Genomic DNA, 27,702 nt, shown 5'->3' on the forward strand with positions numbered 1-27,702 from the left:
AGCTCCGTCAGAATCGGGAAGGACCTCTTCGAGCCATTCGGTACCAAACGAGGTTTCAGACAAGGCAATTCTTTATCGTGCGACGTTTTCAACCTGCTTCTGGAGAAAGTAATTCGAGCTGGAGAACTTAATCGAGCAGGTACAGTATTTTATAAGAGTGTACAGCTGCTGGCGTATACCGATCATGTTGATATCATCGGCCTCAACACCCGCGCCGTTAGTTCTGCTTTCTCCAGACTGGACAAGGAAGCAAAACAAATGGGCCTGGCAGTGAACGAGGGCAAGACGAAATATCTCCTGTCATCAAACAAACAGTCGTCGAACTCCCGACTTGGCACCCACGTCACTGTTGACAGTCATAACTTTGAAGTTGTAGATAATTTCGTCTATTTAGGAACCAGCATTAACACCACCAACAATGTCAGCCTAGAAATCCAACGCAGGATTACTCTTGCCAACAGGTGCTACTTCGAACTGAGTAGGCAATTGAAAAGTAAAGTCCTCTCTCGACGAACAAAAACCAAACTCTATAAGTCGCTCATAATTCCCGTCCTGCTATATGGTGCAGAGGCTTGGACGATGACAACAACCGATGAGTCGACGTTGCGAGTTTTCGAGAGAAAAGTTCTGCGGAAGATTAATGGTCCTTTGCGCGTTGGCCACGGCGAATACCGCATCCGATGGAACGATGAGCTGTACGAGATATACGACGACATTGACATAGTTCAGCGAATTAAAAGACAGCGGCTACGGTGGCTAGGTCATGTTGTCCGGATGGATGAAAACACTCCAGCTCTGAAAGTATTCGACGCAGTACCCGCCGCGGGAAGCAGAGGAAGAGGAAGACCTCCACTCCGGTGGAAGGACCAAGTGGAGAAGGACCTGGCCTCGCTTGGAATATCCAATTGCCGCCACGTAGCGAAGAGAAGAAACGATTGGCGCGCTGTTGTTGACTCGGCTATAGTCGCGTAAGCGGTGTCTACGCCAGTGAAGAAGAAGTGATTTGAAAGTCCATTAGCATTCCATATGGCTATACGAATATCTACATACATACATAATTTATTTACAAGGAGCATTATCGTATTAAGTAAATTGCTTATTTGATCGGCTTGTTTTTCTAGAAGTTTTTCAATTCTTGACAGTGCATCGCCTTGATTGTTTATATTATCATTTCCCACTACCTGAGCATAAGTTGGCTGATTGTTGTTGAGGTTTAAGATATTTAATTGACTACTTGGCCTTATGAAGTTTGGCTGGCTATAATTGAACCGGCGATTTTAAGCAGACTTTTTGCTGGACATAATTTTTTGATAAATTATGCAGCCTTTATAACTGGCAGCATGGTTCTGGAAACAATTAGCACATTTAGCTGGAATGTTTTTATCTTTAGGACAGTTGTCACTTGGAGGTTGTAGCGAACATTTAACACATTTAAATATTTTTATTGCAAAATGATTTTGTGTGGCCGAATTCCAGGCAACGAAAACATTGAACGATATCGCTTACCTTCTTTGGTGATTCTATATTAACAACAGCGTTTTCAATATATTTTACATGGTAAATTTACGCGTTAGTATTATCTGGCTCAAGATCTATGAAAAACATATTTAGTGGCTCCTTAGTAATGCGACTTTTTATGTTATTAACACCTCGAACAGCATGCCCAAGCAGCTCAACCTCGGCTTTAATTGTTTCCAATGGCGTAGTGTAATGAAGATTTTTGATTACTACACGAAAGGCTCTGTCTTGCTTTAGTTGAAACGTATGAAATTTAATATTATCATTTCTCATCACTTTGATGAATTCTCTATATTTATCGACCGTCTTAACCATGATTCTTACATTACCATCACTTTGTGATTTATAGCTGAATTCTTTGAAATTAATTTTAGTTTTAAGATAACTTAATAGACCACTAATTTCACAGACGTCGCCTACAAAAATTGGTGGGGGTTTTGGAGTTTCCAGTATTTCACTTCTCTCAGGCTCTTGTTCAACTGCATTTTTATCATTCATTATATATATATATCAGGGTTTGTATTTGTCGCGAATGTTTCTCCATCATCGTTATTTCAAATATTGAATTGGTTAACACCAACTGAAGTGCATGCGCCAGTGCCGGTTGTTTTCTAGTCACATTTGGTGAGTTCTGCATTGATCTTTTCGCTGGTCGTTTTCTTACTTTTTGCCCTCCCATAACGGCATCATCATCGTCTTCATTCATGTTGTTGCACTTTCCTGCGACCGCAATACAGGTACTAATTATTGTATTTATTGTTTTTAGCGAACAAACAGGTGTCACAATTTTTTATTATTATATTTTTTTCTATTGTTTTTTTATATTTTTTTTAGGAAATTATTTTGCGATTGATTATTTTTTTTTTGTCACTAAGCACGAGGCACACTCAAAATTGGAATGCAAAATTTTAAGTTTAAATTCCGACAATATGTTCAATTATGAACACGTGTGTTTTCGAAATATTTTCAAACTTTTTCACAGTTTAATTATCAAATATAACTTCATATTTTACTTTGGTCCATTTTAAACGTACATATTTTAAAAATTACTTACAGTTTTTCGTTATCCTATATTAAGGGGTCAGTAGGGTAATCTTATTTAAATTTTCGTTTTGTTTTGCATTTTCTGTATCTTTATACCTTTAGATTTAATGTAGAAACCCACTTTACCATTGGAAGGTTTCGAAAAAGGCATACAAATAATAATACCGCTCGACGTTCGAAGCGCTCGGAGTGTACACCTCGCGCATGAAATCTAACCACTTCTTTACTCGCTGCCATTGACGAAATCATTCTTAAAGTATCGTGTTGATAATTTATTGTTTCTACGTATTATTTTCCCCTTTTGCAATGGATCGCAAAGGGACGGAAAGACGTGATCATAAGCCGGATCGTACAAAAAAGAGACATTTTCGTGGAAATCGACTTACAGCGGAGAAAGATGATGCGCATGCAGTAGCTCAGGCTGTGCTACGAAAAGCGGTCAAAGAAGAGCAGGAGAGAAACGAGGCTGCCAGTAAAGTGAAAACATCTTTCTGTATCGGGAGACGGATCTTGGGAGAAGCGCGGTTTTACATCGCTGGTTGGAGTTGTATCTTTGATTGGCAAATTTACGGGGAAAATTTTGGACGTGATTGTGAATACCCGTCATTGTAAATCGTCCGAAAGTATGACTGCAAAATTGAACGGCATTGAATATGATGCTTGGTACGAGGATCATAAAGTTGAGTGTACTATGAATCATTTTGGCAGTTCTGGAAAAATGGAGGTAGATGGAGTGTTGGAGATGTTTGAAAGATCCTTTGAACTGTACAAGGCTTATTATAAGAACTAAGTACATTGGTGACGGTGACACTACATTCAAGTGTTTAAAAGACTCAGTGCTCTAAGAAGAGGAATTGGAAATTATTAAATTAGAGTGCGTTCTACATGTGAAAAAAAGGATGTACAAACAGCAAAAGAGGCCAATCTCACGCAGCTCAAAAAGTCGCAGAAAACACGAGATGAAGAAAAAAAAAAACACGGCCACGAAACGTACATCGAGAGGCAGACCAAAAACGACAATGAATGCTGCCCCAAAAATAAAGTCTGTCCGCCTGTACGAACAACGTCATGTTCTATCATACCACCAACGAGCAATCTAAGAGAATAAAGATTCCGTAGAAGGAATGAGAGAATGGGTGTGCTGATTGGCGCAGCAGCAGCCGCTACCGCAAGGCACAACGAGGAGTGTCGTATTCGTACCGCGGTTGATTACAACTGTGAAAAAAACATGGGGAAAAATTAAAAAAAAAGTTAATTACTTTTTTATTTATCAACATTTTTCCATGATTCTAGTTGGGACGATAACCATTCACGTACTTTTTAAGAACAAATTGGGTTTTTGTGTTTCAGCTGATCCAAACATGAGAAATCGTGTACGCCAATGAATAAACGCATTTCATTCACCAGCCATTTCTCCGACAGAGGTCATCAAAAATTCCGAAAAAATTTGTTTAAACAATCCACGATATATCATAGGATATCTGAAAAAGGTTCTATTGTAGAATAAAAATTTCTATGAAAAAAAATATAAAAAACAGGCCCTACCGTCCTGCATTGAGTTTTAAAAGTTTATAAAGAATCTATGGTCCTTTTCGGTAATACATCTAATCAGGAATCTATGGCAGCTATATGACACAGTGAGCCGATCTGAACAATTTCTTCCGATAATACATTATTTTTATGAACAATAACTCATACCAAATTTCGTGAAGATATATCGTCAAATGAAGAAGTTTCCCGTGCAAGCATTTGATTCCGATCATTCAGTTTGTATGGCAGCTATATGCTATAGTTAACCGATCTGAACAATTCCTTTGGAGATTACATTGTTGCTTTAGAAAATAATCTATACCAAATTTCATGAAAATACCACCTCAAATGCAAAAGTCAAAAACAACTAGATTGCGATTGTTCAGTTTGTATGGCAGCTATAAGTTATAGTGGTCCGATATCGGCAGTTCCGATAAATGAGCAGCCTCTTAAAGAGAAAATGACGTTTGCAAAATTTCAAAACGACATCTTAAAAACTGAGGGACTAGTTCGAATATATACAGACGGACAGACAGATAGACGTACAGATAGACAGACAGGCGGACATGGCTAAATCGACTCAGTCAACAGTCTTCGACGCTTCCTTCTGGGTGTTACAAACTTCATGGCAAAGTTAATATACTTTGTTCAGTGTATAAAAATTGCGTGCCAAAATACAACAAAAATGGTTTTAAAAAACTAACCGAGCGATTCTGTACATGTCTCTAAATATACGATACAGTCAGATGTCTCTAAAATTGAGATTTTATATCAGAGACAATTTTTGTGACTTGAGACGATTTTGCAATTCAGTGACACTCTCAAATATCTCTCAACTGAAAACAATATCATGGGCCTCAACAACCGCTCCTTTTCTTCTGCTTTCTCCAGACGGGATAAGAAAGCGAAGCAAATGCGTTAAATACTTCAAAATGAGTAGGTAATTGATAAGTAAAGTCTTCTCTCGACGAGGAAAAACTAAACTGTATAAGTCACTCATTATCCCTATCCTGCTTATTGTGCAGAGGCATGATTTATGTGGAAGATTTATGGCCCTTTGGGAATTGGCAGCGGAGAATACCGCACTTGATGGAACGATGAAACGATAGTGCATCTGGTTAATTTTTTTTTTATTTTGCAGACTGACTTTTACATTTAATAAAAATGGATAACTGGGACACTGAAACAAGAATTTGGATTGTCCGCCGCTATCACGCACTGGATTCCGTAGTTTCGGTTCAAAGAGAGTATAGGCGCACGTTTGGCGGCAATCCTCCGAGCAGATGGACCATAATGAGACTTGTAAACAATTTTGCCGAGCATGGGACAGTCAACAGAAGACCTTACCATAGAAACCCTTCAGTTCGAATGGAGGAAACAATCGCTGCTGTAGCTGCTGTAGCTGCTGCCATACAAAACAATCCACGTGTTTCGACAAGAAGCTTATCTGCTCAAATGGGCGTAAGCAGACAGTCATTACAGTCAATTATGCACAAAGATTTGGACTTATTCCCATATAAAATTCAAATGGCCAACAAACTGAACGCTGCAGACTTGCCGATTCGCTTGGAATTTTGCCAGAAGATGCTTCAAATGGTGGAAAAGGATGGAAACATGTTGAACTGTCTTTTCATGTCTGACGATTTAAACGACAACATAAACAAACAAAATTGTCGAATATGGAGTGCTTCCAACCCACAGATACTCCATGAGACGGAATTGCATCCACTTCGTGTCACAATGTGGTGTGCAGTTTCATCACGCTGCATTGTCGGGCCCTACTTCTTCGAAGAAAACGGTCACACCATTACGGTTACTGGAGACCGTTACTTGAGCATGTTGAGAGAGTCCAGAATTACGCCGAATGAGAATTTCTTTCAACTCTATATGGTTTCAGCAAGATGCTGCAGCTCCTCACATAGCCCAACCTGTTAGGACAGAATTGCGACGAAAATTTCCTAATAAGCTGATCTCCAGAAACTCCACATTCCGTTGGCCACCCAGGTCGCCTGACCTTACCGCACCTGACTTATTCTTGTGGGGTTATTGCAAAGCAAAACCAACAAATTTGAATGAACTAAGCCAATCCATTCGAGAAACATTTGCGGCTATTCCTGTCTCAACTCTCCAAGCAGTAATGAACAACTTTTTGGTAAGATGCCGCACATGCATCAACGAGCAGGGGGGGCATTTAAATTCCATTATTTTTAAAACTAATTAAGCTATACTGACTTTACTGCACCTGACTTATTCTTGTGGGGTTATTGCAAAAAGAAGGTCTACAAAGCAAAACCAACAAATTTGAATGAACTAAGGCAATCCATTCGAGAAACAATTGCGGCTATTCCTGTCTCAACTCTCCAAGCAGTAATGAACAACTTTTTGGTAAGATGCCGCACATGCATCAACGAGCAGGGGGGGGCATTTAAATTCCATTATTTTTAAAACTAATTAAGCTATATTTAATAAAATTGAATGAGCTTTAACATGAATAAAAGAAAAATGAATTCCATACACTGAAAAAAAAAATTATTTGAGTTTCTTAATATAGCAAAATTCATCTGTATGAGTAAAATCGGATTAATACTTTTAGCCTCCATTTACTTAATATAAATACTTGTATATTCGAATGTAGTAACATTGTTTAAGGGGTTACATGGGATTCCTAGGGCAAAAAACGGCCTTTATTCAATAATTTTTTTTTACATATAAAAAATGAAATATTTTAATGAATTTTTTTTTTTTATTTAAAAGACTCATATTTAATAAACATTTTGTAAAATTTTCAAAAAAAAAAAATCAAAATGGCAGTCACCATTTCCGGCAGTCCCTCTGAAAAAAGGTGCATCCGCGTTGTCAGCAGAACTTCTTTCAGGATCATCTGAAATAAAAATAAAAAATACGTGTTTTAGTAAAGACAATAAACTAGGTATTGGACGAAGGAAAAAAAATGAAAATTGAATTTTTGGCTGACATTTTTATAAAAAATGCACATTTCGATGAACATTTCTCGACATTTTTTTTTAAATAGTTGTAATTAAAACCGTGGGAGGTTGCACTCCGGGAGTGCAGGCAGAAGTGAAAACTTGAACTTATGGCGCGTTGGGCACTTTTTTGGGTGAGCGTTTTTAGGTGCGCTCGCGAAATGAGAAATTGTACATAAAAAATCAAGTTTATCAGAGCAATGTGGGCACTTTTTGAATGGACATGAAGTATAATAATATAGAAACTATATTCGAAGGAAGTGGTTTTATTTAAATGATTAAATATTAGTAATAGTAAATACAAAATTTAGCAATTCTCATCCATAATTTCAACAACTCTTACATCATCATTATTAGCATTTTCATCATTATTATTTGGATTTTCATCAAATTCTAAAACTGAAACAATAGGTCTATGGTAACTAAAGTAGGAAATGAACAATTTTGATTTAAATCTATTTATATATCTTATGAATACTGCATCAATAGTAGTTTTGTATTTCGTTGTGCTAAGATTGCGATCATTGGACATCGTTAAATCAAATTCTTCATATAAAAATTCAATTAATGATTGATAAATGCGCTGAGTAGCTACAATTTGACATTTAGATTTTTATTGATTGATAACACTCATTGAAATGACATAGCGTTTTCTATTTCGTGATCTACTCACCATGTTTGTATTGCCATACTACACAGTGTGGCCATATAGAAAGGTCATGGTGAAACATAAGTTGTTACGTTATTTGTATTGACCACACTGTTTTCCGTTGCGGAATTTATTGGAATATGCATAATTTAATTAAAATATTAGCAATTTACTTTTAGTTAGGGTGGCTTATTACATTTGCTAAATAAATTGTATGCAATAAACTGCTAGTTTAAACCGCTCAATCGTAATGATGCGCTGAGTAGCTACAATTTGATATTTAGACATTATTGATTGGCAACACTCATTGAAATGACATAGCGTTTTCTATTTCGTGATCTACTCACCATGTTTGTGTTGCCATACTACAGTGGCCGTATAGAAAGGTCATGGTGAAACATAAGTTGTTACTTATTTGTATTGACCACACTGTTTTCCGTTGCGGCTGTTTGGAACTTATTGGGATATGCATAATTTAATTAAAATATTAGCAAGTTACTTTTAGTTAGGGTGGCTTTTTACATCTTCTAAATAAATTGTATGCAATAAACAGCTAGTTGAAATCATTAAATTGTTCAAAAAATAATTAATTTATTGCTATTTTAATTTTAAAATAGAAATAATCGCGGATATTGATAAGTAAACAGTTTGAATACCTTTCGTGCTATGCAAACTGTATATTAATAAGCAAAATGCCTGCAAATTTTAAATTAATATAAATGGGGATAGCATCAAACTCAAACGCGTATAGCTTGCAGCGCTCTCGCATACCTATACACTCTGAGTATACATATAAGTAGGTAACTTACATTGAATCGTCGATTCCTGGGCCATAAAGTGGAGAACCTGCTGCAGCTGCAATGTCCAGGGCATCCTTTTGCTCTAGTCCATAACGAATCCTGGTTTCACGAGTCTCGCTGGTAGATTTCTTTTCGGCTGAATGCTGATATCTCTTTCTTATTGACAACAAAATTTTCACCATAAGGTTTGGCTTTGAGAATACCAGAGTTAGTTTTAGAATCTCCATCTCCTATATAATTTACGTACCTCAAGCCATGTTTTACAATAGAACGTTTAAACATTTCAATAATTGAAGATACTTCCATGTTTCCAGATGCTCCAGTGTGATTGGCGCTACATTGTTCATTTTCGATGTGTTCTTCTTTCCACTCTTCAAATTCTGCCGTATCTAATTTTTTTTCCAAGACTCACATAGTTTACAGTATGAACATTTAACATTGACATCCAAGACTTTTCCTGATTGATATCCGATTAAAAACTGACACCATAAAGTGATGCAAAACCACGCTTTTTCCACGTCCCATCACCGGAGACAGTCGCATCTGTCGTATCTTCCATGTTATTTGCTAAACTTGTCAATTGCTTTTCCTCTGTAGCAGCAGAGGAGAACAGTTTCTCAGTAACTATGGTAATACATTCATGTATTTGTATGTAATAAAGTCATGTTTATGTTTTTACCTAAATATTTAATTAGTGTAGGGTTGATAAGATATGTATATATTAATACGAGTATACATAAATATTTATTTGCAGACCTTTAAAAGTTTTGATAACATGTTAAAAGGCCAAGCGATCGCAATTTTCACGTATGTATGTAATTATGTGAGCATGTAAACAAAAAGAACCATACGCATAATGTTTGTAAATTTGTCTACTTTCATACGTATGTAAATATGTACAGTGTACACCCAATGCTTCATGCGAAATTTCCGTTGACACGGACAACCAATGGCGAAACTCACATTTTTTGCTTTCATGTCAAAGAGTCAATGTGTCGACGGACCGACGCTGCGACAAAGCGTCACAACATTGTGTTGTTGGTAGAAAATCCGAACTGTGCCGAAAACACAAACGAACGATCGCCAATTGGCACTGCTTCCCATGCCGCTGAAACAGCTTCGCATACGAACCAGCGTAGATATGTATGTTTGTGTGTGTGCTTGCATACATATCGACGCAGACTTTTGCAAGCCGCGTAAAAATATTTTTTACATTCCTTAACAAATACAAATATGTGCCACAATCAAAGATACAGATGTTTGTGGTTTGTAAAAATAAAAATATAATATGGGACATAAGCGAGTAGTACTTAAAACAATAATTTCTATGTATTTCATAAAAATAAACCGTGAGAAGCAGCAAGATATAGGCAGTTAAGAGGGATGATTTTCATTTAAGCGGAGTACTACTTTTTTTTTAGTTCCGAAGGGGGAATTTTTCATAGATACTGATACTTAGTAGTATGCAGTATGAACGATTCCTACTGCTCGCTAAAGGTGCACCTCATTCGGGACTACGCCTAATAAGTAATAACTTACTATATTAGACTTGCGAAGCAGTACACCTACGTACTAAACCCTTAACTCCGTCATCTGTAGCTTTATGGAAGGCCCTGCGCGACCGCCGCTAAGCATTACGTCACAGGGCCAGCTTAGTCTATTGGCTCACGTCATAAGCTCGCTATTTGCGTCTCTGGCTTCACTGCTTCTGTGATGTTCGGCTCTTCTCAGCTCTTGCATTATCAGAGCTGTCGTCTTCTCCATGGCATACCATACTCGTATCTTTTGCAACATATGAGCCATTATGTTGTCTGGTTTTACTCGACCTGTTACTTCTATCTCCAAAGCCTGGCGCTCTGATGTGAATCTCGGGCAGTAGAAAAATATATGCTCAACATTTTCACTACTGCTACCACAGAAAGAATAAATAATCCGTTGTCATGACCATACCTATGCAGGTACTCTCTGAAACATCCATGGCCTGTCAGAAACTGCGTCATATAAAAGTCTACCTCGCCATGCTTTCATTCCACCCATTCTTGTACATTTCTGATTAATCGGTGCGTCCATCTTCCCTTTGTTGTTGTGTCCCAACGATTTTGCCATTCCTCTATGCTTTTTTTCTTTCCCCTTTTCGCTCTGCAATTATCAGCTTTCTGCCTAAAATTTTGCTCTTGTCATAAATCCGCTTCAGTTCCCGAGCCATTATGTCTGGCGGCATTATTCCAGATATAATGCTAGCGGTTTCATGGGATACCGTGCGAAAAGCGCTATTAGTTCTAATAGCGCTTAGGCGGAACACTGATTGTACTATTCTTGCATAACTATTTTGCGTTAGTGCTGGTCCCCATACAGATGCAGCATACATTAGGATTGACTGGCTAACCTTGGCCAAAAGTGCTCTACTGCTTTGTTTTGGACTTCCTATGTTGGCCATAATTCTGGATGGGGCCGCATTTACACGGGCAGCCTTTTCGCAGACTTTTTCAATGTGGACTTTGTAGCTGAGTCTCGCGTCGATCATTACACCAAGGTACTTTAGTGCTGATTGTGTTGTAATGATGTGTCCGTCAATGTTTAAGGAGACATTCTCAAGTTTTTTTCTGCTTGTAATAAGCACTGCTTCCGTTTTTTGTTCCGCGAGTTCGAGTTTTTTGCTATTTAGCCAGTGCTTTACTTTTGGTATCGTCTCACCACATATCCTCTGAATTTGGTGGAGTTCTTTGGCCACTATGGTTACCGCTATATCATCGGCGTATCCGATAATATGTACTTCTTTAGGTTGCGGAAGCCGTAGTATCCCATCATACAGGACATTCCATAAGAGTGGACCAAGTACGGAACCTTGTGGCACCCCAACAGTTACCGTATACTCTTTTGGACCTTCGTCTGTGTTGTAGAGCAGCAGCCTTTCGGACAAATAGCTCTGTATGATGTTCAGCAAGGGTTATGACCGCGCAGTATTCTTTATTGCCATCCATCCATCTTTCTCCTTCTATGGCATTCTCCGCAATATCTGTTAGCCTCTTAATTGCGTCAACAGTCGAGCGTTTTTTGCGGAAGCCGTATTGGTTATTTGATAGACTGCTGACCTCCCCTTCTAGGTAGCTTTCTAGACGGACACAGATAATCCACTCCAGTATTTTTCTCATTATGTCGATCATGCATAGAGGACGGTAAGAGGCAGGTTCCCCTGCTGGTTTGTTTACCTTCTGCAATAGCACTATGGGTTGTATTTTCCATATCTTGGGGAAGATCCCTTCTTGTAGTCTTCGTGTAAGGAGCTCCACAAATTGTTTAGTTTTATAATTGACTGCAATCTTCAGGACCTTGTTCGGGATTCCATCCAGGCCTGGTGCTTTTGAATTGCCGAACCGTTCAGCAGCTTGTAGCACTTCGAGGTCACTTACTGGCGTTGCATCTTGTGTGCTCTGCATTTTCGAGAGGTAAACTTCCACTTTAGCAAAGAGTGGCAGGTCGGAGCTTGCCCCTTGCCCCCTCCTATCCTTCCCATTACTATCTTATACGCCTCGCCCCATGGATTTTCGTCACTTTATCGCGTAACATATTGAAGCAAGAAGTTTCGCTCGCCTTTTTGAGGTCCTTGCGCTTGCCTATGCTACGTTGGAACCGGCGCCTCGCTTTGTGACACTCGCTTCTCAGTAAAGCGATTTCACGATTCCACCAATATACCGGTTTTCTTTGTGCTGTTTGCTTCCTTTTGACCATAGCCGCATCGCAGGCTTTGGATATGTGGTCTACCAGCAGTTTGGCCTGGATATCTACGTCAGTATCTTCCTTCAGGTTATCGTCCAGCATAAATTGGAAGAGTTCCTCGTCAAGTGTTTCAATGCTCCACCCTTTGGACTGCACACTTTGGCGCCAAGTTGTTTTACGTAGTCCTTGCGGTGGCTTGCTAATATTTATTAATATAGCCAGGTGATCACTCGGGGTATATATGTCGCACACCCGCCAGTCCGTTGATCGAATTAAGGTTCTGCTAGCAAAGGCTACGTCAATAATAGAGCCACACACAATCTTTTCAAAAGTGTTCTTTGTCCCTGTATTCAGTAGGACAGCATCTAACACAGCAGGCCCAGGCATTGAAGTCCCCCGCAATTATATTTGGTGTAGTTGTGGTTGCTTCGTTCACAAGTTCGTCAAGTATTTTTTCATATTCCTCAAGTGGAATACTTGGCTGTATATAGCAGCTGTAGAAGTAGATCCCATATATTTGCGCTCTTGCATAATAGGCCCTTCCAGTCAGTGGTTTGTGTTGAAACGTTTTGTCTCGACATGCCCATATTGCTACCTTTTTTGTGGTATCTGAGATCCACTTATCAGTCGTTTTATTTTTATAATGTTCACAAATAATTGCTAATTCAATACTATTTTCATATACCGTTTGCGTCAATAGCTCCTGAGCCGCCTCACAGTGGTTCAGATTTATTTGCAGGATCTTCACTTTGAATTTTTACTGCACGCTGCTACGTAGATGGGACATTTTTGACTCCCTATTTGGTGTTCGGTGTTCGTTTTTCCACTATTTTTGCACGCAATGCAAAAGGGTTTATTAGTGCAGGTATTTGCAAAATAACCCTCCTCTCCGCACTTACTCCTGTCTTCCAGGTTGCTGCACGCCTTCGGCACATATCCATATTCGAAACACCTAAAGCACTTCTTCAGTTGAGCCTTCTCCCTAATCCTGCAGATTGTCCAGCCGATCCTGATCTTTTGGGCCTGTAGTAAGTGTCTTGCTTCTTGCGCGGGAAGACTTATCACGGCTATTTGGGTGCCCGCGTAGGCCGCTCTGATAGTTTTTACCGCTGCTACGTTAAAGAGGCCAAGTTCTTTAATTTCAGATCGGATTGCTTCTTTTGTGGTGACATCGTCCAGGTCCCGCAGCTCCCCGTGGTTTCTGGCCTCAGTGTTTTGATTTGTGCCTGGTCGCCCAAAATTCTGCCTATCTCTTCTTTATATCCTTCAGTGCTTCCTGTTGGCTCCTTCTTTAGCTCAAGTAGGATTTCTCCTTTGGCTGTATTTTTAACTCTTGAGACATTTTTACCAAGTTCTCGTAGTGTCCCATTTGTTTTGACTGTTCGAAGAATGTCTCCGTACGTCATTTCACCAGATTTTGCAATCACGGTAGCATCAGGTCGAAGGCTTTTCGTCGTGTTTGCATCCTGTTTATTCGTTTTCCTCTGTGTCCTACGCTGGACCGTTACCCAGTCTTCCTTTGTCCCTGGTTTCCCTCCAACATCTTTTGGATAGCTACCTCTGTGCTCACTTATCAGGTCGACTACAGTTCTCGTCGATAGCACTTCATGGACGGTTTTGGTTTTTTTTGGGGGCGTTTTTCTCCCCATTTGCTTGCCGTCACGTGGTCTTTTCGGTGTTGTTTCGACAACCTTTGTCTGGCTTGACACATTACGTCTTAGTTCGCCCAGTCGGGCGTGCTCGTCTTTGGCACATGCGTGAAGTTTCGCGATAGAGCCAAGTAGCTCCGGCATGGAATTGTTGATAGAGCACTGCGGTGGGTGCATCATATCAGCTAGCTTGTTTATTAATTCTCCTAATTCTGCCATGTGGTCTCGTTTGCATAGTCTTCCCATTAATGACGGCGTATCTTCCTGCAGCGCCGGTGGTGAAGATTTGGGTCGCGCAGGTCTGTCCACCGATAGCATTTTTACAGGCGATCTGGCCAATCGCGAAGCCTTCTTAAAGGGATCCATCTCTGGGTACTCCGCATTTTTGTTGCTGCTATTGTTGTTATCGTTGTTAATTTTTTCCATTATTTTCTCCATAAAGCAGTTTTACCAACGCGTCGTGTGCAGGGGTTCGGACCCAAATAGACAGGAGCGGGTGTACCCTCGGGGACGATGGCCCTACCCCAGTTCCCTGAGGCCTGTCCTTCGCTTTATCAGTCCCGGAATACGCGGACGAACCGGCGCTCACCCGGATCAACGCAGAATACTAGTTCTGCGCCCAATGGACACTTCCTGACCAAGGCCCGAAGGGGCTGGTTACTGATACACATCAGTGGGAAACAGCTGATGGTGCTTCGTGGGACTCCCAGTGCGCCCCGGTATGAACCGGTCATGTTCGCAGCCGCACCTTACATGGTGAACAGACGCTGACCAGGAAGCCGCTCATTGTGAGTCCGTCGCACCTGGGTTTTTATATTTCCCACCATACCCATGCATGATGGGAGGGACACCTATTTTTAAGAGACGGTATCGACTCGCCTCTGTCACAGGGGTTTCATCGGCTTACATGGCTTTTATACCGCGTCCTCCACTCCTGCCGCTCTTCGTCGGGGGTTGCTCATTCGTTATAATTTATTTCGCAAGTAACCTGCTACTACAGGCCGTCCGGCTACCCGCGACCTGCCGACCTCCTTGGTAGCTTAGAGCTCAGCTGAAAAGCCTGGTCCCACTGGAACCAAAACCAACGGGATCAAAACCAACGGGTGGAGTACAACCTAACTGGGATACACTGTACACATAAATGAGAGGAATATTAAATATTTTCTTTGATACATTTCTTGACTTGAAAATCGACCAATAAACCATGTTGTCAATTTTATTCTACATATATATATTTGCGGAGTTGTCACTTTTTCCTTCTCATACATTTCAGAAATGCAAATACATATTCAATTTATAATTTTTAGCTTTGGCCATCGTCGCGAAAAGACGCTTGTAGGCAAAGGCTTGTTCGGGGAGATGTGATGTTGTCTGCTTTTATGAATGAACGTGATCATTTCTGCTAAATAGCAGCGAGAATGGTGAAATTCCGTGTCACAATCCTATAAGCTCTGTTAGCGACATCTGTCAAATATTAAAATACACACGTTCTTATCGACACTGTTATGTAGTTGTGCAGCTGTCTAAATAACTGTGTCCTTAAGAATGTGTGTATTTCAATATCAGATTCAGATGGCGCTTACAGTCTGTCGCGGTCTATGTGTTCAGCACATCAATGTGACGAAGCACTGTTTTTAGTTTCTCTGACACTGACGCAACGAGACGCGAAAGAAACTAACAAACGATTGCTACCGCTTCCCTTGCCGCTGTAACAGCTTCGCCAACGATCTAGCGTAAATATGTATGCATATGTATGAACTTGCATACATATCGACGCTGATTTTTGCGAGCGACGGAAAAATACTTATTTTAGAATTGACAAATATTGTAAATCGACAAGAGCTATATTGCCACTTTTCTCGCTTCTTTCTGTGAAGAAGCATCAGAAATTCAATTCTTCAATTTTTGCTTTCAACTTGGGAATCGCAATGTATGCAAATATGTATGTATGCTTTTGCGTTTTGCCGTCGGCATTTCCATATTGGCATGCAAAAAAAATTGAAACATTTCTCTACAAAAACAACAATCGTCTAAATAGCAGAAGCATCACAAGTCAATATGGCAGCCAAATTGACGAAGGATAAATACAGTAAATTTTACAATAAAAACGATTTCATTCATAAACGCAGACGCAAATTCTAAAAATAACGCAAATTCATATAAACAGCCGCCGTAACATCTCCCCGAGCATGCCTTTGCCCGCAAGCGTCTTTTCGCGACGATGGCAAAAGCTAAAAATCATAAATTGAACAACTTTCTGGTGTTTGTTTTAAGAAAGAAGTGAGAAAAGTGGCAACAGATGTTGTCGATTTATAATATTTGTCAATTCTAAAATATTTTTCTGCGGCTCGCAAAAATCTGCGTCGATATGTATGCAAGCTCATACAAAAGCATATATATTTACGATAGTTTGTAGGCGAAGCTGTTCGAGCAGCAAGTGCAGCGGTGACAATCGGCGTTCCTTCGTTTGTGTTTTTTGGCACAGCTCCGATTTCCTACCAAAAACACAATGTTGTGACGCTTTACCGTCGCGTCAGTGTTTCGAGACACTGACTCTTTGACAAAACGTGAGCTTCGGCCATTGGTTGCCCGTGACGAAAAGGAGCGTGCGGTGCGTGAATGTTTGTACATACGTATGTGGAATATATGTTGTAAACATACAGACAAATTTGAAAAGAAATAATATACATATGTACACTGAAGAGCAAAACTGGAACAATAATTACATAAATGAACTTTGATGTACTGTATTGCATAAATGGCTTATTTGTTTTATTATTTTATTTAATATCTCGTTTTTAAGTGGATTGAATTACCCTGTGACTAAAAAAAATATGACAAATTCACTCATGAAACAAAAATTGTTCCACTTTTGCACCCTTAAAAAAAATTATTTTTTCTCCTTTTGTTTAGTAGTCCGTCCACAATCCTTTCACTTTTTTTAACGCATTCAGTCTTCGAGGCATGCTCTCATACAATTTTTGTAAGAAATTTGGCGAAATTGAGTACTAGTCCTTGACGCGCTCCCAAAGCTCCTGCATGCCTTTTGGTGGATTCTGGTAATTTGCCAGTTGCCGTTTCAGATAACTCCATAAGTTCTCTATGGGGTTCATATCTGGGCTTTGCGCAGGCCACCTCATTGTTGAAAAACTTTGCGATTTCAACCAATTTTGCACTAATTTCGAAGAGTGCTTAGGATCATTTTCCTGTTGAAATATAATCCGGTTCTCCCGCAAGCGATATCCATAGCAATCGGCAAATTTGTTTTCAAAATGTCCAGATATTGTTCCTTTTTCATTTTCCCATCGATTTTAACAATAGGACCAACTCCATACTGCGTAATACACCCCCAAACTATTAAACACCCACCTCCAAACTTTATAGTTTGCTTTACTTGATGAGGTTGAAGTGGTCCTGAGGTGTTTGACCAGTACCAAGAGCGACCATCTGACTGAAATCGGTTAATTTTGGTCTCGTCTGACCAAATTAATTTAAAGAAGTTCAAAAAATTAAATACTGCCCACAAATGATTAATATTTACAATTACTCGTTTGGAATAGAGAATTATTTAAAATTCAAGTAAAATATGCCCAATCACCATAGTATGACCAAATGCGGATATAACTATGGATGCACAAGCTATCGTTCTTTCGCAACTTACAAATTTGCTACCAAGCTATTAAGTAAATAAAATACACTGGGAAAAATGCTCACACTTCAATTTTGCAGATCCCAATTCTTGAAGGTAAATAAATTGTTAGCTCAAAATACAATTTACAATGGATTATAAGTGGCCAAGTCACTAAAAAAATAAATTCTTTCACAACAGAAGTGGAAGATATCACAAACGAATATATAAATAATGAACTTAAAATTTCTGGAAGTAGAAGCAGTACCTCAGATTATCAAACTTTCAGAAGAATACCAGGCATGCGAAGCTTATTACAAGTCCACAACAACAAGAAAAGACATGGTCATTATGTAGTGCGACTATCCACTTTCCGGAAACTACAGCTCTAGGCCACTCTAGAATCTCAGCATTCCAGCAATTCTAAGCCTGATAAAGAAAAATGAGTTAAAATCAGTATATGTGATGGACGAATATCTTGACCTCAACCATATGGAAGAAACTCTACCGTATGAAAAAATATCCAAAGGTAGATATTTATATTTTTACCTCACCACCAGATAAAATCAGAACGAAAGTACGAGTGGTGTTCAATGTCTCAAAGTGTACGAGCTCAGGTAAATCACTCAATGATGTACTATACACAGGGTCAACATTAGAACCTGATCTCATGTTGCTAATACTAAATTGGCGCATGTTTAAATACGTTTTTAACGGGGGTGTTGAGCAATGCATAGGTAAATTCTGATACATGAAGATGACCAAGATTACCAACGCTTACTCTTCCGCAATTCAATTAATTTTCCTTTTAGCGACTACAAACATAAAAGAGTTACCTTTGGCATCAACTGTGCACCCTATTTAGCCATTAGGACATTACATGAAGTTGCAAAAACCTGTGAAACAAATTTACCTATAGCAACGTTTGTGCTGCAAACTCAAACATATGTGGACGACATTTTATCAGGTAGCCACAGTTTATGATTAGCATGCAAATCATTATCTCAAGTGATCAAAGCACTAATTTCAGCAGGTTTCCCCGTAAAGAAAATAACATGAAATTATCCCGAAATAATCAAAGATATAAAATAGAAAGACTTATGAAATACAGACTTCTTTAAATTTGAAAACACTAGGGATTCAATGGAATGCGATAATAGATTAATAGCGGGATTCTGTAACCAGTCTCTAGTCTATGTTTGAGAAATTTTGAGGTAAAATCTTAATTTGTGACTAGTCACTATTCACTAAACAGTCTCTAGCGTTAGGCCGCGGCCACGCAGTAAACGACTGAGCGATGAGCGGCTGAGCGACGATTTTGAGCGACGTATGGCTTTTTACTGAGCGACTGTTGTTGAGCGATTAGTTGCTAAAATGCCGTTGTCAAGGGCTGTACAGCGTATATTACTGCTTGAAAATAGATATCATGTTTATAGAATCTTGCTACGTATAAAAAAAGAAAGTATGGTGTTCATCCTATAAACCAAACAAGATGGAGGTTCGGTGAATTTAATCTTTTATATCAAAATCTACGTATATTTCCAGATAGATTCTTTCAATATCTACGTATGTCTATACAATCTTTTGATATATTGCTGGAAAAAGTTCGTCCTAAATTAACAAAACAAAGGAAAGCAATTCGTGCAGAGCAGAGGCTCGTTTTGACCTTGAGGTAAGTTAAACATAAATTTCATTTTATTCATTTATTTAAGTTAAACATAATATTACATATATACTTTACTGTTTGTTCTGATTATTGGCAAACGATGTCACATTAAATTCCACTTAAAATTTTAATTTTATCGTGTTAATATGTTAAGAATCAATTTTTTGTATGAATAAAAAGAACACTCACCAGAACAACCACATATTTCTCCCAGTATTTTTCATCCGTTGTCAGTGATATTTTTATTTTTGAAGTCTTTGTGGCTATCCTGCCACAAAACCGGGTAGCTTTGCACCTCATAAATAAGCATTTCAATGTTAAATTTGTCCATTCTTTCTGTTCGTCGCTCAGCAGTCAACTGAAAATTAGAACATGTTTTAATTGTTTAGCGACGTCGCTCAGTCGCAGAGAAATCGCTCAGTCGCTCATCGCTTACTGCATGGCCACTTCAATGGAATTTTATATGTTTTAATTTCGTCGCTCATCGCTCAGTGCGTGGCCGCGCACTTAGTCTCAAAATATTGCCTCAAATTTAGCAGGTCACAAAACTAAAAAGAGCTCTTGTCGGCCATTTTGAATATACTGAATAGAAATCATCATAGATATTAATCGATTGTCGTATTTTTATATTTTGTAACACGAAAAAGTTAAAAAGAAATAAATTTTACATAAATTTCGTAAATATTATGAAACAAAGTCAACATATATTTTTATTTTTATTGCTAAATATGTTTTTTGACTATATTATAGAAAATTTAATATTTGCTATCGACATATTTATTTTCATTCAAGTGTAAAAACATCTCTGAATAATGAAATGTAATAGATTTTGTGGCTGTCACTTACAGAATAGTAAAATCGTCTCAGGTCTCAAAAAGTGTCTCTAACTTAAAATCTCAAATTTAGAGACTTGAGACTGTATCACAGTACTGAATCGCTCGGTAATTCTCATATACAATTGAGTCAATTTCTGCAATGCCCGTCATTACAAAACGCCAAATACTTTCCTCGGTGGCAACACTTTTGGGCCCCGCTGGATGGCTTTCGCCAATAATGATTCAAGCTAAAATTCTCATTCATGAATTGTGGCAAGATGGCACTGAATAGGATGAACAGGTAGTTAGTTAGTTTCTTTCGCGTCTCGTCGCGTCAGTGCTTCGACAGATTGATGTGCTGAACACATAGAACGCGACAGACTGCAAGCGCCATCTGAGTCTGATATTCGGCCCTGTCGTAGAATCCGACTTGGAATTGGTTTTTGCCGGAAATGAAAACCGATATCGGTTTCATTTGGAGTCGCGAAATTCTATCGGAATAAGCCTTTTTCGAACATGAGTAAAACCGATATTCGAATCAGCTGTTCCATTGATGTGTTAAATTAAATTTACGCTTATTTGTAAACAATAGAGCATTTTTATAATATTTGAACTGTTTTGTGAAAATTCAAAGAAAATAACTGAAATATATTATGGCAACTGCAATTGCCATATTACATATGATGGAGGAGGAGCAGCAACACAGTTTAAAACGGCGAATATTACGAGATAAGAGCAACCCTCTCGAGCTGCCGGAGTCAACGTATACAAAACTTTACTTCAATGGCTATGTGTTTATAACTCACTTATTTGCAGATTTATTGCTCAATATCGCTTAAACAAAGAAGCTTTTGTTATGGTATTGGACAAAATTCAGCCACGCTTACGTTCATCGACGATTCCCGCAGTGCTTCAACTTGCTGCAACGCTTCGTTTTGTGGTCGAAGGCGCATATCAGCGATCAGTGGGAAATGATGCAAACATAAGTATGGCAAGAAGCACTATATCTGAAGTGCTAACACGAGTGAGAAAAACATTAGAACATTCTATATGTCATCAATGGATACAACTTGCAATGGGAGCCAGTGTAAAACAACACTCCAAAGACTATTTTTATAACAAATATAGAATTCCTGGCATCATTGGCTGCATCGATGGAACGCATATTAAAGTTATAAAGCCTTCCACTGATGAACACCTCTACTTTAATAGAAAAGGATTCTTCAGTATGAACGCTATGATTGTAAGAAATAGAACAAGTTTATGCACCAAGTTACTATTAAATGTATATGTGTTTACTTTCAAAGGTTTGCGACAGTAATATGACGATTCGTGTAGTAGATGCAAGGTATCCTGGATCCAGTCATGATGCGTTTGTTTGGAGCATAAGCACCGTTCGACAGCACTTTCTTAGGGAGTACGAAATTGGCGATCGAACTTCCAGGTTACTAGGAGACAGTGGATATGGTATTGACCCTTTTTGTTAACTCCATACAGAGATCCTGAGTACGGCTCACTGCAAAATACTTTTAACAGAGCTCATTCTTCGGCACGCAATGTGATTGAAAGAACGATAGGCCTTTTAAAAAGTCGCTTTCGATGATTACAAGGTACATTGCAATATAACCCACAAAAGGTGGTTAAAATTGTCAATGTTTGTTGCGCACTGCACAACATCTATCGGTGCTATAACATTGAATGCCCCAATATAGAAACTATCACCGTTTCCACAGAAGTTTACCAGGAAAATTCTTAAATTTTATCACATGGTAGAATGCAAAATGAGGGCCAACGGATCCGAAACGAAATAGCAAACGCTCTTTAAATCTATTGTTCTTTTGTTAAGGCACACAACATAAAATTGTTTATTTAAATACGTAAATCCGGCCGGCTACGCTGGCTAGGTCATGTTGTCCGGATGGATGAAAACACTCCAGCTTTGAAAGTATTCGACGCAGTACCCGCCGCGGGAAGCAGAGGAAGAGGAAGACCTCCACTCCGGTGGAAGGACCAAGTGGAGAAGGACCTGGCCTCGCTTGGAATATCCAATTGGCGCCACGTAGCGAAGAGAAGAAACGATTGGCGCGCTGTTGTTGACTCGGCTATAATCGCGTAAGCGGTGTCTACGCCAGTAAAGAAGAAGAAATCCTTAAATTAATTAAATTATAGAATTCATTGTACATATGTAAATAGCTTTATTTTAACGTATTTTAAATCAATCATACTCTTCCAAGGGATCATACTCCTCCTCCTCATGTTTGCGTAATACTTCAAGCATTTTTTTGCTGGATTTTTTGAATTCCTGTGTTAGGTTATTAACCGCGCTGACTAAAGCCTTGTCTGTCTCCCTCCTAATTTTTTGCAATTCGAGGATAGCATCCATTTTGTTAGATATGTCCTGCTTCCATTCTTTGTCGTACTCAAGAAACTTTTTTAGCCGCTCATTTGTTGTTTCTTTTGGCGTAGGTTTTTGAGCGATAGAGGTGTCAAAACGAGGACGTTTCGCAGAAGTTGAAGGGATATCGTCATCGCTTGATATTAAATATTCTTCCTCGAGACCAAATGATAGTCCCGAAACCCCTCCAACACTCTGAGCCATTCCACAAATGCGTACAATGGTTTTCTCCGTTTGGTTCAATGTATACTTAGAAAATGGTCCTCCACCAGTGGCTCGGGCTTCGATTTTATTCTGCGCCAACTTCTTTTTCACTTCGCTTTTCCAGTCCGTCCATATCTAAAAATAGGAGAAAAGAATTAGAAAATGGAATAGGATTTCCACTAGCATGAGTATAAAAGCATTGTTGATTACCTTCTTCCAACCATTCACATCCTTTATTGGCGGGCCTGCGCTGTTAAGCGACTCTGCTAATTGTTGCCAAAGGGAGTCCACAAGCGCCTTTTCTCGTTTGGTAAACCCTCTGACGATGTCGGGATACTTCTCCATAAACTGCAACAGTACATCATTTTGTCCTCTATTTTTATGTTTTCCTCTGGAAATGTTGAAATAGTATCAATGGTATGTTAATATTCAAATGTAAATTACATTTTACACTTTGGACAAAATATATGTATGTACTTACATTTTATAAGAAATAGTAGCTACATCGTGTAAATATGGCACATAAAATAAAAACGTTAGCGATCGTCTGACCGTTTTGTTTCCGATAAGAAAACCTACAAACCCGGAATTCGCGACATCTTAAACCTATAAAAATGCGTTTCGAACATGAAAACCGATAAGTTCGGATTATGCGACAACCTTCGAAAAAAACTGTCGGATTGAAATGCGATACCGAGAAAATCGAATTCTACGACAGGGCCGATTGAAATACATACTACATAACTGTGTCCATAAGAACGTGTGTATTTTAATATTTCACAGATGTCGCTTGCAGTCTGCCCCTGTCTTACACAAATATTATTGCATAGAAATTTTTCTGAATTCAAAATTTGATATGTGCCTGATAAGTCTCCTTAATATCGTATATAAGATCGTAGTAGTCAACAAACTGTTTGGACCTTATCAATGTGGCTTTAGACCTGGAAAATCTACTATCGACCAGGTTTTCTCTATGCGCCTAATCTTGGAAGACTCATGTAAGGAATCTTCGTCGATTTTAAACCCACCTTCGACAGTACGAAAAGCAACTGCCTTTACGTCGCTATGTCTAAACTTGGAATCCCGGCAAAGCGGATGTGTAAGCTGACGTTGAGCAAGCTAAAAGGTCCGTTAGAATCGTTAGACTTCTACGAGCCGTTCAATACCAAGAGAAGTTTCACACAAGAAGACTTCCCGTCGTGCGACTTCTAAATAGAGATAATATAATATTCTACAAAAGTGTACAGTAGGTTGGGTCGATTCTGGACTTTTTTCGATTCGGGATTTCTAATAGTGCAGAAAAGTTGCCTTAGTACTTCCTGATTCCAATGCAACTTTTTGTTTTGAGATCGGTTTGCATCTTCAACCTCAACTCAGGCCTTGAAATTTCGGAAATTCGCCTAAAATCGTGAAATTGTCTACCTAGCGCCTGAAATACGCATCTCATGGCAAAAATGAAAAGTTATTTGTCACGTCATTTGCTACCGAAATGGTATATGTGATCATGGCCGTAGGACGAACCGTTCACGAGATACGAGCGAAAAGGCGGAACGCCACAGCGCAAGGTGAAAATTGTTGCAGTTCTCAGCTAACATGTATTGGTCACCCAGAACCCACCGCGTGGAGGTGGCTGCTCTTCGGGTTCCTCCCAAGCCCAACCCAACCAACCAACCATATATCAGGCTTGTTTTAGTCTGAATCTGTGTCAAATTTATTGATAAAATCAGATTTTGTACTAAACTTTGGCACTTGTTGCCTAGATTTCAGTGTAGAGCGTATAAAGCGATCTTTAGAAGATGCCTCTGTCACCAGTTTGACGGTTCTCTTGACTGCCACGGTGTGAGAGGGGAATTCACTAAATTTCCATACCTCTGCAGTATCTCCCGACAGCCCTTTTATGAGTTCTTCGTTAGAAACTGAACAAATAACTGGTGGAACAGTCAAGGTAATAGTCTTCCAGTTAATCATATCGTAATAATTACTAGCTTTGAAATTCAGCTTTGGCACTTTATTACATCTAACTCTTCCATTTACAGTGTCAGACTCTGCTTCTCTGGCTGCCAGAAGACGGTCAAGGGCCAACTTTCTGACTTCTATCCGTTCGTCAGTAATCATACTAAGGAGAATATTTTCTGGAAGAGCAAAGAAAGCATTCTGTTGAATGGATGAATTGACAACCTTGTGCAGTTTAGCAGGTAAGTATCTCGACCTTTGAATTGCAGCATAGAGATGGCGCGAGCCATCTTTGATTGAACTGTTGTAAGTATAAGTATGTACTTGACCAAAATCTTTATTTTCTTTGTTGGTTTGTCAGTAGAAATGTATAATCTCAGAATTCTATTTGCAGAGGTGAGCCAGAGAGATTTGCACATGTTACCTGGATGCATCGACGCTAAATCTGAGGAACATTGACCGGAAATAACAGCCTCTGATATTTTGTAGAGATAAGCTTGGGCTGTACGAGGACATCTACCAGCCGGGCAGCGGCACCTTCCCAATTAAGGGACCGGACATTCCAGGTGCATGCCCTCAAATCATAGTCCTTATTTCGTTTGCCATGGTCGTCATAAAAAGGGGGGTCTCTCATCCGAGGCTGTGTTTTCTTTTTCATTGGGGGTGTTTTTTTACGTGGCGGGTCCCAAACCCAGCGCACAACCCTAAGTAGGGGATATTTCGCCTTCTCACTTTAGCTCGCCTTCAAACGGATGTTCTTAGGCTACCCAGAGGATACTTGGTCAAAGACCGGAAGTCGTGAGCTGCTTGAGTCATATGTAAAAGAATCGTTCCTGGCCACTCCCAAGTGAATGGCGATCAGAGAACTTTCCTCACTTGCGTGAACTTCTACACATGACTCCACACATGAGAGCATGCCCAACGATTGGAATTTAAGTGTGCTATGCCCAATCCATAAAAAAGGAGACCCCACAATCTGCGCCAACTACCGTGGGATTAGCCTCCTCAACATCGCGTACAAGGTTCTATCGAGCGTATTGTGTGAAAGATTAAAGCCCACCGTCAACAAACTGATTGGACCTTATCAGTGTGGCTTCAGACCTGGAAAATCAACAACCGACCAGATATTCACCATGCGCCAAATCTTGGAAAAGACCCGTGAAAGGAGAATCGACACTCACCACCTATTCGTCGATTTCAAAGCTGCTTTCGATAGCACGAAAAGGAGCTGCCTTTATGCCGCAATGTCTGAATTTGGTATCCCCGCAAAACTAATACGGCTGTGTAAACTGACATTGAGCGGGACCAAAAGCTCCGTCAGGATCGGGAAGGACCTCTCCGAGCCGTTCGATACCAAACGAGGTTTCAGACAAGGCGACTCCCTATCGTGCGACTTTTTCAATCTGCTGCTGGAGAAAATTATTAGAGCTGCAGAACTGAACCGAGCAGGTACAATCTTTTATAAGAGTGTACAGCTGCTGGCGTATGCCGATGATATTGATATCATCGGTCTCAACACCCGTGCCGTTAGTTCTGCTTTCTCCAGACTGAACAAGGAAGCAACGCAAATGGGTCTGGCAGTGAACGAGGGCAAGACGAAATATCTCCTGTCATCAAACAAACAGTCGTCGCACTCGCGACTTGGCACTCACGTCACTGTTGACAGTCATAACTTTGAAGTTGTAGATAATTTCGTCTATTTAGGAACCAGCATTAACACCACCAACAATGTCAGCCTAGAAATCCAACGCAGGATTACTCTTGCCAACAGGTGCTACTTCGGACTGAGTAGGCAATTGAGAGGTAAAGTCCTCTCTCGACGAACAAAAACCAAACTCTATAAGTCGCTCATAATTCCCGTCCTGCTATATGGTGCAGAGGCTTGGACGATGACAACAACCGATGAGTCGACGTTGCGAGTTTTCGAGAGAAAAGTTCTGCGGAAGATTTATGGTCCTTTGCGCGTTGGCCACGGCGAATACCGCATCCGATGGAACGATGAGCTGTACGAGATATACGGCGACATTGACATAGTTCAGCGAATTAAAAGACAGCGGCTACGCTGGCTAGGTCATGTTGTCCGGATGGATGAAAACACTCCAGCTCTGAAAGTATTCGACGCAGTACCCGCCGCGGGAAGCAGAGGAAGAGGAAGACCTCCACTCCGGTGGAAGGACCAAGTGGAGAAGGACCTGGCCTCGCTTGGAATATCCAATTGGCGCCACGTAGCGAAGAGAAGAAACGATTGGCGCGCTGTTGTTGACTCGGCTATAATCGCGTAAGCGGTGTCTACGCCAGTAAAGAAGAAGAAGAAGCTTGGGCTGTGCTAAGTTGGGTCGGATTAATAACCTCAGAAGGTAATCGGCAGGATGGAAAACTTTCAAATTTGACAACAGGCAACTTCTCACAATGAGGGAGCAGTTTACCTATGTCGCCAAAGAATATGTTTGGACTCTTTGAGACACCATCTATGTGTTCGAAAAGACCACGAAATGGAAGTTCGTTGAAATGTAGAAGACAAACAACCCACTGTAATGGCCTACCTACTCTTTCTTCTAGTTTCCGAATGATTCCACCTTTCCAACCTGTGTTCGTGTTGGTGCCATCAGCACCAACAACTTCTAGATGTTCCACATCAACTGAATTGTCTTCTAAATGTTGCCATATAGCTTGCGTCTCATCCTCAGCTGACCCGGAAGGAGAGGTAACGTGGCCAAAGTAATGACAACCAGGTTCCGCTATAAGAGAAATATGTTCCTCTTTGACAGTGTCGCGGTAATACTTTTCACCTTCGCTGACTTGTGTAAGTGTATTGTCTTTGCGGCCGTCAAAATACAGCCCATATACAGAATAAATACTTTCGGTGTTTTGGAGCTTAACTCCAACACTTTTTTTTGGCCGACTAATCTAGCATTTGTCAGTGACAAAGCTAGCCTGATACTCTGTTATCAAACCTGCTTTTTTGGCATCCAGAAAAGCAGATGAAACAATCAAGGCCTCTGCTCTTTCACTTACTCCAAGAAAGAGAAGAGAAAATTCATCATCAGCATCGTTTTTGGAAGAATCCATGTGCGACGCACCTACATACATTGTTGTCGTCTGTATGAGAGTCTGGCTGATCTGAATGGTCCCGTGTTCTAGCTGATACTT

General features: G+C 39.8%; 1 protein-coding gene across 7 annotated transcripts in view; it reads right to left on the reverse strand.

The window, feature by feature from the left end:
* Positions 1-27,702, reverse strand: part of LOC105225669 (protein sneaky) — a 392,025-nt gene that overhangs the window by 51,580 nt on the left and 312,743 nt on the right. The window contains exon 9 of one of the 7 annotated variants that reach the window (XM_049448018.1): positions 6,834-6,973. The exons of the other annotated variants lie outside the window; for them this stretch is intronic. Coding sequence (XP_049303975.1) covers positions 6,855-6,973 — 119 coding nt within the window. The 3' untranslated portion in view covers positions 6,834-6,854. Of the gene's footprint in view, positions 1-6,833; positions 6,974-27,702 lie in introns of those variants that run through there. 7 annotated transcript variants of the gene reach the window in all.

The sequence above is a fragment of the Bactrocera dorsalis genome, chromosome 2 (genome assembly GCF_023373825.1).
Source record: "Bactrocera dorsalis isolate Fly_Bdor chromosome 2, ASM2337382v1, whole genome shotgun sequence".
Lineage (NCBI taxonomy): Eukaryota > Metazoa > Arthropoda > Insecta > Diptera > Tephritidae > Bactrocera > Bactrocera dorsalis.